This window comes from Pholis gunnellus, assembly GCF_910591455.1.
Source record: "Pholis gunnellus genome assembly, chromosome: 14".
Lineage (NCBI taxonomy): Eukaryota > Metazoa > Chordata > Actinopteri > Perciformes > Pholidae > Pholis > Pholis gunnellus.
Window position 1 is genome coordinate 2,174,312 of NC_136541.1, and position 17,707 is coordinate 2,192,018.

The 17,707-nt window shown below is 38.4% G+C and overlaps 2 protein-coding genes across 2 annotated transcripts in view; one reads left to right on the forward strand and one right to left on the reverse strand.

The window, feature by feature from the left end:
* Nucleotides 1–4,291, reverse strand: part of LOC306706002 (double-stranded RNA-specific editase B2-like) — a gene marked incomplete at both ends in the record, with an annotated part of 40,523 nt that extends 36,232 nt beyond the window's left edge. The window contains one exon of the mRNA XM_079172916.1: nt 4,186–4,291. Coding sequence (XP_079029042.1) covers nt 4,186–4,291 — 106 coding nt within the window. The remainder of the gene's footprint in view (nt 1–4,185) is intronic.
* Nucleotides 4,292–12,910: 8,619 nt separating this feature from the next.
* Nucleotides 12,911–15,958, forward strand: LOC306706740 (tripartite motif-containing protein 16-like). Its single transcript, XM_079173916.1, has one exon. The coding sequence runs from the start codon at nt 13,017–13,019 to the stop codon at nt 14,673–14,675; it is 1,659 nt and encodes a 552-aa protein (XP_079030042.1). The 5' UTR covers nt 12,911–13,016; the 3' UTR covers nt 14,676–15,958.
* The last annotated feature ends 1,749 nt before the right edge of the window (nt 15,959–17,707 follow it).

Below are 17,707 nucleotides of genomic sequence, written 5' to 3' on the forward strand. Positions count from 1 at the left end.
AGCCAGACCCCAGAGAAGTGTGGAGATTGCAGAATCCATCAGTGAAATTGCGCGCTGACATGCCCCACTAAGTTTGACTGCACGATGGAGCTCACTTATCCAAAAAGCATCCAATATACAGACATGTCCAAACGCATGACGCGACATCTGACAGCCACTGACAGACAGCAGCTGTTTGTTCCATGTTGGAGAATAATAATCCGCGCTGAAAGCGGGACAATCAAATATTTTTCTCCGACTGGATTTTACAGCCAACAAATGACAGTTTGTTAAATTTAGACTGAAAAGCCAGCAGAAGGGGATTTTACAGCCAAATGGTGATTTGTTTTTACTGAAAAGCTGGCAATAACTCCATTCTGTCATCTGTACAAAAATCCTTATTAACAGTCATTTCATTATGTGCTCAATAGACTTTGCCCAGTAATTCCTAACACGGAGAGAGAACTTTAGTTTTCTGTAACAAAGAAGCTAAAATGATGTTGCTCACTCGTTAATCTATTAAAAGAGTGTTTTCTCTGCAAAGCATGAATGTTTTCCTCGTGAGCAGCAGCATTTCTATGACTTCATTTCAACCGCTCATATTGAAATGTTAGATAACGTAGATAGTTAGAAACCTCAACCAAATTTAACCCTGTTTTACTTCAGATGTTTAGCTCAGCGTCTTGCAACCCAGGTTGTTTTGTTATGTCAGGGTCAGGACGTGGTTAGCCTAGCTTAGCATAAAGGCTCGAAGCAGGGGGAAACGGCTAGCCTGGCTCGGCACAAAAATACGAAAATACCTCTGTTAGCACTTCTAAAGCTCACGAACATGTTATATTATGTTAAATTGTGCACAGACAGATATAAAAAATGACAAATTGGGGTTTTAAGCGAGGTATTTATGTGCTCATGTGTTAATCACCTCCTGGCTCTTTGGACATAACAGACATGAGAGTGGTATCAATTTTATCCTGTAAGTGTAATTTAACTTTTTCGTGGAGACCCAATATACTCACATGAGGCAGGGAGAGCTTGAACGAGGGTTTAGTCAAACATATTACAGCATAACAACGATTCTCATCCAACAGCTCACCCGGTCAACTACAGACTGCTGTTCTCAGTCACTGGAATGCACTGGAATTCGTATATAACGAATGCAAATACGAGCCAGATTGTACACAGCTGCCACTAAGGAAGTCATGTGATGTAATATTAACAGCGACAAAGTCCGGTCGGGGTTTGATTAACAAGTCAAAAGCACAAAACTTTCTCCCACGAGACTGCTGTTCGTTTCCAGTTTGAAACCATATGTCAAATTATTAACTTATTTAAACATACTTTTGTTTCGTAACTTAAGTACGTAAATTAAGTAAGGATTGTCCGTAATTTAACTTAAACCACAATCTTTTCCTAAACCTCATCAAGTAGTCTTGTTGCCTAAACAACAGTTTCTGCACTGGCAGCCCTGTCTCCTCAAAATGACGTTCCCATACAACGAAACTATGTTGGGAATTACTTTCGGAGGGAAACGTATTTTGTTGTGGATTATGTTTGCTTTTGACGAGTCACATATAGGTTTGAAATTAGTCTGCGGAAGTCTGCATAGGGAGGAAGTCGGGGTGGTCGATGATTAAAAAAACACAGGACTTTCACCCAGGAGGCCTCTGTTTGTGTCCCGTGTACAAAACCAAGTACTTTTGTTGCATTTTAGTTTGTTTTGTTTTGTTTCATTCTCATAGTTATTTTAGGCCAAACCATGATGTTTTTTACAAACCTAACCAAGTAGTTTTGAAGCGTTTTTTATTTTGTTTTGTTCGTTAACCACATGTTTTAAACTGTTCCGCAAACAGGACTTTCACCCAGGAGGCCTCTGTTTGTGTCCCGTAAGGAAGTTTTGTTGCCTAAACATAACAATGAACTTTTGTTTTGTTTTGTTTTGTTTAAAATTTGTCGTCATTTTAAGCCAAACCATGATGTTTTTTACTAACCTAACCAAGTAGTTTTGAAGCTATAAATCCATTCTCACTACACGGTCAAAAATGTATATTGACTCCAACCTACGAAAAGACTTCAATGACTTTGCACAAAATCTTTTTTTATCATCATCGGCATGAATAACAAACTAAACTTGTATTTTAACGCTTTATAACATAATAATAGTAAAAAAGAAACATCACCTTCGCATAAGCCTCCTATAAAACTCGATTCAAACTGTCAGAATAAACTTATTATATATATGCAAAGATACAACATTCTTACCAAACGTAAATATTTGCTGAAGTGTCTCTTATAGAGGTATCCCCGAACACGATCTAGAAAACATTTTCACACAAAGAAGCCGTTTTAAGAACTTGGACGACTTGATGCAGAACTTGAATAACTGTTGGACGAAGACGGACTGCAACAGTCACACGAGAGACGTCTGCTGTTTTGAGAAAAAGAATGCCGCCTTCTGTTGGGACAGCTGGCGTTAAAGTACAGCTCGTTGTTGGATCCGGCAGAAGCATTAGCTAAGTGCATTCTGGTCCTAAAAGAGTGGGATTTGAGTAATGAGTTTTCAAAGAGGACGCAGTTTTTCGCTCCAGCGCTGATTTACAAACAAAACAAAAAGGCCAATGGGCCATTAATGAAAGTGGAATAGGCTTAGCGCACTTTGAATAACCATTGGACTTAATACAAAAGCCATCACGGAGTAATCTGCAGCAGTTACTGAGGATTAGCATGTGTAGAACAATGACAGTTTAATCCTAAAATGCTGACCTGTTGCCTAGACGACTGTAATTATGATTCCCACAGCTCATGGTGAGACGTTTCATTTATGCACATTAAACACACATTAAACACACATTAAACACAGAGTGAACAGAGAGGGAACGTACGTGTTTTCAGATTTATCTTCCACCAGTTGAGCTTCTCGTCTACTTGTGTTGGTATTTTTGAACACGGTGTTTGGGAATTTTGGGCAGATGAAATGAAATAGTACAGTTTATTTCTGGGAGCAAAGGAGATGCAAGTCAACTTTCTGCATAACTTTCTGTTAATACGCTTAAAGTTGCTTTAATGTCTTTATATGAAGTCGTCAGTTGAATATCGTAGTTCTGTTATTTTACAGTTCTTGGTTGTAAAGTACTTTACTTAAGTACAAATTCTAGGTACTTGTATATTACTTGAGTATTCCCATTTACTTTCTACCTCTATTCCACTATATCTCAGAGGTACATATTGTACTTTTTACTGTACTACATCTCAGAGGTACATATTATACTTTTTAATGTACTACATCTCAGAGGTACATATTGTACTTTCCGTCTCAGCTTTGAGCTCTAATTAGCAAATGTTAGCATGCTAACATGCTAAACTAAGGTGGTAAACATGGTTAACATTATGCCTGGTAAACAACAGCATGTTAGCATTTAGCTTAAAGAACTACTGCGCCTATGTACATCCTTCCAGAGCTTTGCTTTTCTAACTCAAAGGTCTGAGGATAAAGAGCATATCGGTCACATGTAGCTGACTCCTGATCCACCTTCACCACCGATCATCTTTAAGTTGGTCCTAAATAAATAAAGTTTCATTGCAATACAAAAAGATTAGGAGCTACGACTTGCAGTTTTATGCAAAGTGGAGTTTTGATTCTGCAACAGGTCAGAGTTCAGCCTCAGTGACTGCAGAAAAAACTGCCCCTACACAACCAAAGGGCAAATGCCAAACATTTAATGAAACATTTAAACAGAACATTTTTCATTTATTATACAAAACTCATTATTTGGTTCTAATGACGGAGGTTTGACTCAATAACAATAAGGTTATTTCTCCGAAAAACCATAAAGTATAATTATGTCAAACACACTTATGTTGCTATAAAGATTGTAGGGATGGTAACTCTCACCAGACTGTAGTTTGATAACATTCAACTCTTTCTGAATCCACTTATTGAAGGTTTCTTTTTAAAAAAGAATCCAAATTCAGCAAATACCACAATAAAACTGTAACTCTACAAAAGAAAATTATAGTAGAACTACAAAAATGCCGTAAAGTCTCTTAAGACACAAAATAAACATGGAACATGTTGAGGGTGATTTTAAAGATGCCAAAGAAGATTAAAATAAATCAGTAAACCCAACACATTATCATGAATATCAGCATTAAGTCAGCATCACAGTGACAATAACATAAACTTCACCAAAACACACCTGCTGTACTAACCTTTGCCTTTACACCTCCTCCTCCTCTTCCTCTTGGACTTTCCCTTCATATCTCGCTCTGACCGCTCCATGTTTCTGCTGCACGTCCCAGCATGCACCAGTGCCATTCAAGTGATTCCTTCTTCTGTTAATTTCTTCCAGTAGTTTGTCCTCTTTCTGCTGCTTCTTCTTCTTCTTCTTCCCTCCTCCTGTCTGAAGGAAAACCGTTCAGGGAGGATGGAGAGTGCAGCTCTGCAGCGGGAAGCCCTCCACAGCGACTGCCCCCCCCGCGCTGCTGCCGGCTTTAGGAGGCAGGCGGCTGTTCAGACTGTGACATCATGAGGAGAGAGCTCCTGTTCAAGCTGCGATTCATCACCACTGGTGCAAAGTCACTCAGTTTTTAGCGGCTTGGCTCAGCAGAAGGTTTGCTGGTTTTATTGGTCCACTAGACTAGAAGTATCTCAACAATCATACAATGAATTATCATAAGATTCTTTACAATCACGGTCCTCGGAGGATGAAGCCCACTGGCTCCTTTAACTTCTCCTGCAGCGCCACTCTGAGGTTCACATTTGTGTTTTTTTGTGAGCTGTTTTAAAAATGAATGGATGGACTGCTGGGGTTTCCAGTTTAGACTCATGACAGTTAAACATTTAGTGTACGAATAACATGACGATTGTTCAGTAATTTTGTTCGCTGTAAGAATGCTGTTCTTGCTTGTTTGTGAGGTGTCTTCCTGTTACGTTGTTTCTGTAAATATTTGACTTAGTTTACTTATTTCAAGTCCAACCAGGATGTTTTTCCCAAACATAACTAAGGGAATTTGTTGCTTGCCGTTACTGTAGTTTAAACTTGTCTGTTTCACAATAACAACGTGGCGTAAAATGGAAATATTGTAATATTTACACACCTTTGGGTGGGGAAGTTACATCTAAATATTCAGATACGTAAGTAAAAGCACTAATACCACACTGGGAAAATATTCTGTTACGAGTAAAAGTCTTTCATTGAAAATGTTTCTCAAGTAAAAGTGAGTATCAGGAAAATAAATTAAATCTATCAATCTGAGTATACTGGCATGTAAAGAAAAGACTAGTTAAGTACAAGTACCTCAAGTTTCAACTAAAGCACAGTACTTTGTGTAGATGTACACACATTCCACCACAGAACACAGTTCTGGTTTTTACCATCACTTATGATAACTATTTCTTTATTTATTATGCTACTTTCACACACTTTTACACTTTTATCAAACATCAAAGCGCTGAAATGTGGGTTAGAAAGATGCTCCAGCTGTGTTGTTTCTGCAGCAGCAGGAGACAAACTGAGCTTCAATAGTCATGCAACACATTTATCTCCTTTGTCTCTCCTGCTTGGTCTGCAGGCTGCAAAAATAAAACACGATGGGGGATTTAAAATGCTTAAAGTACAATGACTAAACCAAATATATAGAGTTATGTATTGTGATTGTTATATGCATTTAATATGAAAAACCGTGCAGCCAAAGTTTGTTTAAACCACAGACGTTTTAAATACTAGTTGAGATCTGAGAATTTACAAAAACACAGAATATGTCAAGATGAATTTTGCAGAAATGTGTATAAAATCACACAGAAGTCATTTAGAATAAGTGCTGGAATGATAATGGAGTTTTAATGCTTTAATCAGTGTATTCAATGAAGAGCTGATTATATGTCGTGCGGTACAACATTATTTTAACAACAAGAAAAACAGGGAAAATCTGATTTTTATTGGTGAGAAGATCAAAAATAAACCACAGAATACAATGAAAAACAAAAACCAGACATCCTGAAACCTTCTGCTCCAATTCAAACTCTCAGCGTCACTAATTTGCATCATGAAGCCAACTTTGCATAATCTCCCCTCATTTCACCTTTACTTCCAATTAACAGCAGCTGTTTGATCCCCGTCAGTCACCTTCCTCGTCACGTCCAAACTAAGATCCAAATCTTTCCCCTCTGTTTTGTTCATTTTATTGTTGCTATCATCACATTTCATCTCCTCCCCCCTCTCTCTCTGGTCCTTGCTGTGTTTTTGGTCCTCGTGGTTTGCAGGTTTCCGGTGACTGACTCCCTCTCCAGAGGATTAGCGTCGATGCTGTTCCTCTTTTGTTTGCCTCCACGTGTCGCTGAGCCTCTGGGAGTCACATCTCTTGTAGTATTTCACCTCACTGACTCCACCTTTTCTTCTCACCCGCCTCAACTCGTCATGTGTCATGAGTAAATCTGAGTGCAGCAGAGCGAAAGGAGGAAAGAACTGAACTCCACCGCGTTGATTTGACTTTCCTGTTGGAGGATTATTCTAATCTGTTGCTGGAGACGTGTTCGGGATTTGATTTAACTGTAAATGTAATGTTTTTAGCAACATATCCTCAAACAACGGTTCCTATGATTCTCTTTGGAAAAATGATTCCTGATTATTCTTTTGTGTTTTCCTGCGAAAGTCCAGCAACACGTGTCAATATCAGCTCATTACGTCTTCACAGGAAACAATTTAGTTAGGTTTATTAAAAGATTGTGAAATAATTAGTTAGGTTTAGGTAACAAAACTACTTTGTTAGGTTGAGGAAAATATTGTGTTTCTGTTAAAATAACTACAGAAGTTGCGTGACGAATAAATCAACATTGATTTTGTCATTTCACATGCGGCACGAACAGCGATCTCCTACAGGAATGTATATATATATATATATATATATATATATATATACTGTATATGTATATACAGAGAGAGATACAGTATACCCATACATATACCTTCATCCATGTACACACATATACACAAAAATATTTTTTATAAAAGGGAAAAAAAAAATACATACTGTTTCTGTCACATGATATATTACTTTAATATATATATTAAAAAAAAAGTGAAATAGAATAAAATAAATAAATGAAAATAAATAAATACAAGGTTCATACATTTGAATACCCTTAAAGCATCCACATTTTCAAAAAAACAATATATATGTATATGTATATATACAATTTGTATGTCTCAAATTGACTAATGTCACGGAGCTTCAAGGCTTCTCTGAACTTTGTGAATCAAAAACACGCAACAGCCTGAGAAGAGTAACATGTGCGACTCCATTAGATGGAGTGGACGGAGGTGAGCTAGAAATAATATTGCAGAGTGAAAACACACATTATGCAACATGAACATAAATGGGCAGCTCTTCTGATGTGTGCGTCCATGTGATAGAATAACAACATCTCCTCCCGCTGTTTGCAGACATCCAATCATGTTCAGGTGAGATATGTGAGACTTTAGCGTCACGCAGACACAACAGAGAGGCCATTACTGCGCCTGATGAAAAGCAGAGTGGTGTATTTCCGCCTGTGGCTAAGAATCCACAGGGCAGGCAGAATGAACTGCTCAACATCCCAGCAAATAGGACACTTGTGCTGCGCTCCTCAGGCCAAACATTATACTGTACATTAGCTCACTGTTCCTGCTGCAGCAGCCTCCTCAGGCAGACTCGGATAAATGGAGATGTATTGTTTGTGTCACATTACAGAATTAGCATATTTATGTTTTTCCGTCTGTCTCGTCGACACTTTCTTCTTCTCAGACCACAGACTTACTTTGCCTGTTTTTTTTTTACTTTTTCTGTTTGATTAGTAATTTGATTTAATTAATCTGTCGACGTGTCATTCATTCAACAGTAACAACTAAGTTAGGTTTGGGAAAAGATGGTGAAATACTTAGTTTAGTTTAGGTTGTTTGGGTTAAAACAGATAACGGCAGTGCAGTTGCTGAAATAAAAAATGTAAATATGAATTCTTGAGTTTTGGCCATGGACTGTATATAAGAAGTGGACGTAGTCATCGTGACGTCACCCGTTGGTTTGTGGACTGATGTTTTAAAGCCTTGAGTTCAGCGATTTCATCGTCGCCATCTTGGCTTTTTTGCATGCAGTGAACAGGAAGTGACCATATCTGGACTGAGGAGGAGTGAGGTAGAGACGCCGTAAACGTCTCTGGTAGAGACCTGTCAATCACTGTGTAGCCCCGCCCCTAAAGCATCCCCTGCTTTATGGTCTGTGTGACTCTAAATGGACCATCATTTACTAAATGAACATCATGCTGGATTGAAGAAGACTTGAAACTAGAGATCGAGACCATAAACTCATGTTTACAATGTTTACTGAGGTAATAAATCAAGAGAGAAGTAGAGTCATTTTCTCATAGACTTCTATACAACCAGAGGAGTCGCCCCCTGGTGGACACTAGAGAGAATGCAGGTTTTAAGACATGAAGCTTTGGCTGCACTCGGCAGAAAATAACTAATCAGGTTATCGTTGAGTCCAGGTGGGTGTTTGTTAAATTACCTCCAGGTGTTCAAAGTCAGCTGTGCCACAATTTTTTCCAATTATGTTACTTTACAACTCTTTCCCCAGTTTAATTGTGGGGGAAATAGTAATAAATAAGCAGAATTTCAATGAGACAGGGTTGTTTAAACATTATACCGGCCAAACATCAGCATGTTAGCATTTTGACGTTAGCATCTAGCTTATAGCACCGCTGTAGAGCCTCGTAGAGCCAATAGCATCACTGTTATTTTGTTATTTTGAACAGAACTTTACAATTATAGATAACAGCGATGAACAACATGTTGTCGGTATGATAATGTACAGTAGTTAGAAACAAGAGCAACAGCTTCTTTCCTAGCCTCCTTCCTTCCTTCTTTCCTCTCTCCTTTTCTTATTTCTGTCCTGCGTTTTATGTTTTCATGCGTTAATTCACTGGATGTTGCTTTTTGCAAACATTTCTTGCTTTCCTTCTTTCTCTCTCTTCCCATTTCCCCTGATGGCTTCCTTTCCTTCCTTCCTGTCTACTTTCAATCTCTACTATTCACCCACCTTGTCACCTTGTGTGTGTGTGTGTGTGTGTGTGTGTGTGTGTGTGTGTGTGTGTGCGTTTGTTTCATTGTTTTTTCTTGAGAGCGACGCCGTGAAGTCAGCCACCCCGGTCACGCTCGAGGAGTTTCATTACGCCGTGAAATAAAGATCACACCGTGATTAAGTTGATTAGATTTCATGAATATTTGAAAGGCGAAACCAAATTGCTGATTAAATATTTACTGGTGGTTTTCCTTCACGACAGACTTGGAGATCATATCACGTCTCCCAAAGGACTGACTGTACTGATACTGAAACGTCTCAAATATCATATAACTGGAATATTAAGTTGATCAGGTTCATTTAAATACGTTTTAAAGACATTTAGTTTAAGTTAAGTATCTGTTTGCATGGGATGGTTGTGGTTGTATTGCGGTTTAAAACTGCAGTAATGATGATAAAAGAAATATGCCAGCGGTGGAAACACCCAGAAATATTCTACTGAACTATTTCATTTATGTAACAAAAACACATGTTGTTTTATGTAAAATCTTAAAAAGTAAATACAACTGTTAAGTGTCTTAACAGTTGTAAACTCTTTTATTTTTTAGGTGAAAAATGATGCTGAAAGTTTCAGAACTACGGTTCCCATAATGCATCGGGAGAAAGAGAGGAAGTATATTGTTGCCTTGGAGTCAGCTGTGTGCTGCAACGTTTTTGCCAATATTTGTTTACATTTTGGGAAATTGGCATCATTAAAAGTGTGCCGAATCAGCTATTACAAGTTCCTTTTTAAAGTGCACTCATTAATGTACAGATAAGTATCACCGGATTAATATAATACTGAAGAAAACTTAAAAACATGACGATTCTCAGGCAAGTTCTGCAGTTATATGGAACATCTTCTTTTTTTCCTTTAATTTCTAAGCAGATTTTGTTGATATCCGTTCATACTGATATGTGATGTATGTGTGTCTGTGTGTTCAGATGTGGCTCTTCACAGTTGACTGCACTTCGGTTATATCATTTATTTTATTTTTATTTTTTACTTAAAGGCCCTCAGAGCTGCATTATGAGACATGGACCACTGGCGGCTCCAAGTGGCTGCAGGAGGTAAGTGTGTAAAGCTCTTTGCAGGATTCATTTTTTAAGAGTAGTCTTTTATTCAGACCTCACACACACACAATAAGTGAAGCCTAAATACAATCTAGTAGACAATATGACGGAGAAGGCACAGGCAGAAACCTAATGCTCATATATGACCATCCTGGTTTAAGCTACACTCAATAAAATAAAATAAAATAAAAAATCTTTCACCCCTAAAAATAGCTTTACAAACCATTCTTTTGAAAACCAAACTGAGTTACACATTCTTAAATTTATATTAGCGTTGTTCAATAATTAAACCCCTACAATAGAAACACATCCTCCTCTTTTATTTCTTTTTATCTCTCAAACCATATTGACATGTCCTCCCTCTGCACACACTGTGTTTAAAAAGATACGCCCAATGAAGCTTCTCTGGCCCTGTTTTTGACAATGTTTTTCTCATGTCTTATTCATAGACACTTTAGACCAACTTCACGTTCATCTGGGCCTCTTCTCATTATTTAATGCAAAAAAATAATGCAGCATGGCCCAATGCAATTCTGACTTCTGTTGTCCTGTTGTTAAAATGTTCCCAATGTTTGTTCAGACTTCTTTTTGTTTTAGGCAGCGTTCAAACGCAAATCATGTTTTATTATTTGACTAGTTCAGATATAATTAGAAAATAATAACAGCTGGTTTACATGTTTTGATAGCGGCTAAACTTTCATATATATATATATATATATATATATATATATATAAAGTAGCAGTAAAAATGGTAGTAGAAGACGTGTCATAACTTCCAAAAATGGAGGATGATTACAGATATTTTGTGACGTAACTGATGCAGATAAAAGTAGCAGCTTTGCGTTACACCCCTTTTAGGAATGATGACTACGTACGTGTGGACAAACACAGCACGCAAACATATTAACAACCCAACTGGTTGTATCGGTACTTTAAACGTAAAGGATGAGACAGCAAATCTGTCTGTTTTACAGTCGGAGACAATTTGGATTTCACTGTTAAATTTCTATTTTGTTATGTTCCTGCGTTTGAGTCAGGTTTCTATGGAAGAACATATCCCCCCAAAAATTACAGCCGGTAATGGGCTTCCATAGATTTCCCTTTGAGGGTTTAAAACTGTCATCTGAGGTAAACAAAGAAAATCTGCACACTCAGCGGGGAGCAGACACAGTTTTCTCTCTGAGCTCCAGTTTATGATTTATTCTAACTGGGATGTGCATATATACATTTTAAACTCTTAAAAACGAGTCAATGTGTAGAATGAGTTTAAATGCCTTCAATGTGCTCCCAACGACTATTTTGTTTGCAGCTCAACATTCCAACACAGACACACAAAGGAAATAATTTAAATACCTGAAAGTGAAACACACCCTGGTGATCGTCATACAGACACAGCTGAATCTCTTAAAAGAACATTGCAAAAAATGACATTTGCAAACCTTTGTGTGCTACGAGTGTAAAAGACATACTGTAAACGTTTCTGCACGTTTTCAGACCTTAAAAATGAAACCTTTTCTCTCTAAATGTCGAGCGTTATCGGTGTTGAACTTCTTTAAATGCTCAGCTCTGCAGCTGGCACTGAAATGAATTTGTTCACTATCACCTCCTGGCAGACGTTTGATAAGATATCTTCCAGTGAGGAGCTGGAGCGTAGAACGAAGTCGATCAAAAGGATCTTAATTACAGCAGAAAGCTGAAAGTCACTAAGCGTTAAACAAAACATTTAAAGCTAATGAGGAATATCTACGTTATTGATACGTGAAACCTGGAGCGATCAGCTCGTCACTGAATTATAAACTGATGGTAGACGTCATGTGATAGTTTATTCATTTCATTCTAACTTCAACCTCTAAAACTAACAAATAAAAAGTAATGGATTAGTGATAAATCCACCACATTAAGTAAATTCAGTGGTGGAAAGTAACAAAGTACATTTACTCAAGTACAATTCTTTAATTTAGTGTTTTGATTTCATGCTACATTATACTTCTTCTCAACTGCATTCAAAGAGAAATGGAGAGGATGGACTCAATGATGGCTGTGTAGAAGTGCACCATCATTGTCTTTGGCAGGTTGAATTTCTTCAGCTGCCTCAGGAAGTACATCCTCTGCTGAGCCTTCTTTGTGATGGAGCTGATGTTCAGCTCCCACTTAAGGTCCTTGGATATGATGGAGCCCAGGAAGCGGAAGGACTCCACAGCGTCGACGAGGGAGTGACACAGGGTGATAGGGGCTGGTGGGGCTGCATTCTTCCGGAAATCCACAATCATCTCCACTGTCTTTAGAGCGTTGAGCTCTAAGTTGTTCAGACCAGAAGTAGTTTATATCACTCAGTTACTGTGTTAGATGTGACTTCCTTCTCACCGTTCTTTTTAATGAGAGAGGTGACACTTCATATTACAGCCACAACTAAAGAAGATAAAGTTGCAAAGTCATTAGGCGCTGTCTGTCAGGGGCCCAGACCCAAGTTTGTTAAAAACTGAAAGACTTTGTACACAAACACTCAACTGTGCATTGTGAGTAGAAAGAACATTAAAAAAACACATTTCTCATGCACATGTTAATGTCACAATGTTATTATATAGAGGACAATGAGGACAAAACACACCCAGTATATACTGTATGTCAAACCGCTCCTCTCCCTGGAATGAAGCAAAGCGTGTAAACTCCTCCTTCCTTTGTGCTCAAACACCGAGCTCTAGTTTGTCCAAATATTTCCTTGTTCCCTCCCCTTCACTGAGCTGCAGTTTTGATCAAGTGAGAGAGCTGGCCGGCTACATTCGCTGCAGTTTAAGGGAGCAGAATAAAGTTTGGACTTTGGCACAACTTTTGATGGTTTAAGTGAAACTGACAATAGCAAAAAGGGAGGAACAATGGCGCAGACAGGAGTTCAGATGGACCAGGAAACCTTCTCTTGTTCCATCTGTCTGGATCTACTGAAGGATCCGGTGACTATTGCCTGTGGACACAGCTACTGCATGAACTGTATTAAAACACACTGGGATGCAGAGGATGAGAAGGAACTCCACAGCTGCCCTCAGTGCAGGCAGACCTTCACGCCGAGGCCTCTCCTGGTGAAAAGCACCATGTTAGCAGATTTAGTGGAGGAGCTGAAGAAGACTGGACTCCAAGCTGCTCCTGCTGATCACTGCTATGCTGGACCTGAAGATGTGTCCTGTGATGTCTGCACTGGGAGGAAACTGAAAGCCTTCAAGTCCTGTCTGATCTGTCTGGCCTCTTACTGTGAGCACCATCTGCAGCCTCATTATCAGTCCCAAACATTTAAAAAACACAAGCTGGTGGACCCCTCCAACAAGCTCCAGGAGAACATCTGCTCTCGTCACGATGAGGTGATGAAGATGTTCTGTCGTACTGATCAGCAGTGTATCTGTTATCTCTGTCCTGTGGATGAACACAAAGGCCACGACACAGTCTCAGCTGCAGCAGAAAGGACTGAGAGGCAGAGAGAGCTGGAGGTGAGTCGACTAAACATCCAGCAGAGAATCCAGGACAGAGAGAAAGACGTGAAGCTGCTTCAACGGGAGGTGGAGGCTGTCAATCTCTCTGCTGATAAAGCAGTGGAGGACAATGAGAAGATCTTCACTGAGCTGATCCGTCTCATGGAGGAAAGAAGCTCTGATGTGAAGCAGCAGGTCAGATCCCAGCAGAGAACTGAAGTGAGTCGGGTCGAAGAATTTCAGAGGAAGCTGGAGCAGGAGATCTCTGAGCTGAAGAGGAACGACGCTGATCTGAAGAAGCTCTCACAGACAGAGGATCACAACCAGTTTCTACAACATTTCTCCTCACCTACATATCTCAGTGGACCTATATACTTTCCTCCAATCGACCCCTTTTGTCTGCGGCACTTTGATGGAGTGCAAGAGGCTGTGTCAGAAGTCAGAGATAAACTACAGAACGTTCTGAGAGAGAAATGGACAAACGTCTCACTGGCAGTAACTAAAGTGGATGGTTTACTGTCACAAGAGCCCAAGACCGAAGATGAATTCTTAGAATATTCATACAAAATCACACTGGATCCAAACACAGCAAACTCTCGTCTGTCATTATCTAAAGAGAACCAAAAAGTAACATTCAATGGAGGACCGAAATATCCTTATCACCCAGACAGATTCACTAACAGCGCTCAGGTCCTGAGTAGAGAGAGTCTGACTGGACGCTTTTACTGGGAGGTGGAGAAAGGCGAGGGTGGAGTTCATGTAGCAGTAGCATACAAAGACCACAACACTGTAAATGAGAAATTTGGAGATGGTGAAAAGTCTTGGGCATTAGGTTGTTTCAAACGTTCTTATGCATTTAGACACAACAAGATCCAAACTCCCGTCTCTGGTCCTCAGTCCTCCAGAGTAGGAGTGTACCTGGATCACAGTGCAGGTATTCTGTGCTTCTACAGCATCTCTGAAGACATGACTCTCATCCACAGAGTCCAGACCACATTCACTCAGCCTCTCTATGCTGGACTTTACCTGTTTGGTCCAGATAGAAACACTGCTGAGCTGTGTGAGTTGAAGTAGGCAAAACTTATCAAATAGATAAGTGAATTTAAGTGCAAGAGTGGTTGGCACTTTGATATCCTGTGTTTGCTTTGCCTTGGTGCCTGTGACTGCTAATACTAACTACGCGGTTTTTTGTTTTTTTTATTCTTGCAAAACAAACTAGAAATGTAAAAGAGCCCCAAAGAGGACATGGGCAAAACTCACAGGGGCTCACGGGGAACTTTCTCCTGCCCACGAGGTAGATTCTGGTGCACACCAGATTACAGGATTATTAGGGGCTCTGTTTAACAAACATCAATCTTAAAAGATGAGGATTTTCCCAGGAAAAAGGCTCAGAGATTGATTTAATTCACTGGAAATAGTTTTCATAGCATTGAAGTATCAATATAATCCCTGATGAATACTTGACTAAAAGTCCTCATTTTAAATATTCCATTTATATATTTGCAGTGAAGGTAAGAAAATCAAGTGCTGGTTTTTCAGAAAATGGCAACATTGATTCATTAATTTGCTTTTATTGTTGTAGGTCTGACCTTTACTCTGTATATGTTGATGGTGAGATTACATGTTACATATTTTAGATGCAAAGTATACTCCAGTTAAATGCTCATTAGTCCGGTTTATTAAGGGCAGTAGTCGTGTAAATGTACTTTCAAAATGTTTAAAGGCAGGATGCTATAGTTTTGAAGCAGCTGAGCTGAAGCTTAAATTACAATTTAAATGCTAATAATCATTGAGTCAACTCTAATGTGACTTCCATCGATTTAATCTTCTTTCTCTGTCAGCTAGTTGCAGAAGTTCTCCACTAGAGGTCGCTCTGTACACATGTATTCTACTGTATTCTACTGTATTCTACTGTATTCTACTGTCACACACTGAAGGTGCTCTACAGCCATTTACGACACACCAGTGTGATGAACGGGAACTCAAACTATGAGTCAGATCTTAGTGTGGGGGATTCAGGACTCATCATAAAGAGTAGGTTTTAATTAAATAATCTTTTGAATTACTGATGAATTTTCTTTTTGAAATTTTGAACTGCCAAGAAATACAAATGTCATCTATCTAACAGATATGCTGTTTATTACATGTTTTCCTCTAATTCAACACCAATATTACTTTTGCTGCATTTAATTCATACTCTTTTCATTCATACTTATAATTATATTTCTTGTTATTCTTTCTTTGAGTCTTTGGATTTCTTAAGATGGTCTGACTGCTGTACTTTAGACTGTTTCATGCTTCTCATTAGAGCTCGACCTTGAAATCAACCACGTTGAAGTGTACAGTGTAAATTGTGTGTTTACGTAATAAAATCACAACTTGATGTGTAAGAGATAGTTTATTGTCTTTCTTTTGACCCAAAAGACTGTGTTATCTTTCTGCAGCCACAATATTTGCTGTCAATGAAACAAGCTAATCCACATGTTTGTTTCATACCTTTCCTTGCATAAAGGTATTGCATTAGCTTTATTAAACTATCAGAGACTTGGTATTTGATTTGCACTTCAATGACGATATGTCGGTTACCGGTAGAGGTCATTTAGGTGTGTGTTGACAATAACAAGTATTATTATTATTATCTTTCTGATAGATGTTTGAGCCATTAAAGTCTCGTTCTACAGTAGAAAGGGTCATAATCCAGTGTTGACTCTGGCAACACTTTACAGACATTTTGAAATCAAACCCCATATTAAATAATACTTGTAAATATCCAACATTTTGCAACCATCCTAGAAGCTTTGTTTGTCTGTTGTTCATATTATTATCCCTGTATTTTCCTCTTAATTTATGTATCACAAATGACTCATCACTGAGTGAGTGCATTGAACAAATGAATCATCAGATATGCTCAAAAATAAATATATAATCAAAGAAGATAAAAACCCAAATGTATTCTTTTTGGTTGCAGACAAGAAAAAAAGAGTAAAAAAATAACTCACCTTGAATCATAAACTAAGCTGAAACTCTCATGAGCTCAACATCCACATTGAGACAAATAAACAATTAGAAAGACTTTATAAAACTTTAGCAGGCTCAACAAGAAAGCTGATGACATCACCAGTTCCCAGATAGTTGCACTCATGGCTTCATGTGAGTCAAAGGTTTTGTTTTAAAATATTACTTTTGGTTTGCCTAAAAAACAAAACATAACACAATTGAGAAGCAGTGTTCAGTTTGTTTTGCACCACATGTTCGGTGTACACTTCTGCCTTTTTATTAAATTAGATTTGGGGATAAGTATTCATATATAGTATGTTCCTTACTGTTATGTCATCGATGTTGTTTATATTATAATTTCTTCTTTTGTTGTCTTTGAGTACATTTTAAAACGCTATACAAATAAAATGTATTATTGTTATTATGTATCTCACTTTCTTCTTGTAGCTATTCTGTTGCCGTTTATTTGTTTCATATCTATATTTCTTTTCTTTGATTTTCTATGTTGTTGAAAATAGTTTTTATTTTCCAGCCTTTTTTCTCTGAGTGACACGCATTATGCTTTTATTTTGAAGTGTTTCCGGTCGTTTCTGGCTAATTGCATGCGCCTTGACGCAGCTCCGGGAGAAGATATTTTGTAGGAGAGATATTTTAACATGAACGTGTTATTTTATTTTATTGAACACCCGTCCTCCCACAGAGCGTGTTGGTGTAACTCGGCCATGAAGACTTAAAGGCTCGCGTCGTCGCTTCGCAGTGTTCAGGTTAGTGGAGAGCAGACATTGTTGTTTTATCCGTTAACGTTACCACTGCGGAGTTTAGCTGCTAGCTGTGCGGCTAGCTGGGAAGTTAGCCGTATTGTTAAGAAGGGCTTCCTGTTGCACCTTTCAAAGTAAAATCTCGTTAAAAAAAACGGTGAATACTGTTGAATTCTATAAATCCTGCTCAATTAATGACATAATACATTTTTGTTATTTGTTTTGGCACAAAGGGAAAGACGCAAAATATATTCCAGCGGTCTGATTTCTTTGAACTTACGTACAATTTTTGGAGTGCGCTTTTATTTTGAAGTGCACTTTTCCGGTGTCCGCGGCGTTGACTCTGCGTTA

Coding starts and splice junctions, on each gene's coding strand:
- LOC306706740 (XM_079173916.1), top strand. CDS start 13,017: ATGGCGCAGACAGGAGTTCAGATGGACCAGGAAACCTTCTCTTGTTCC.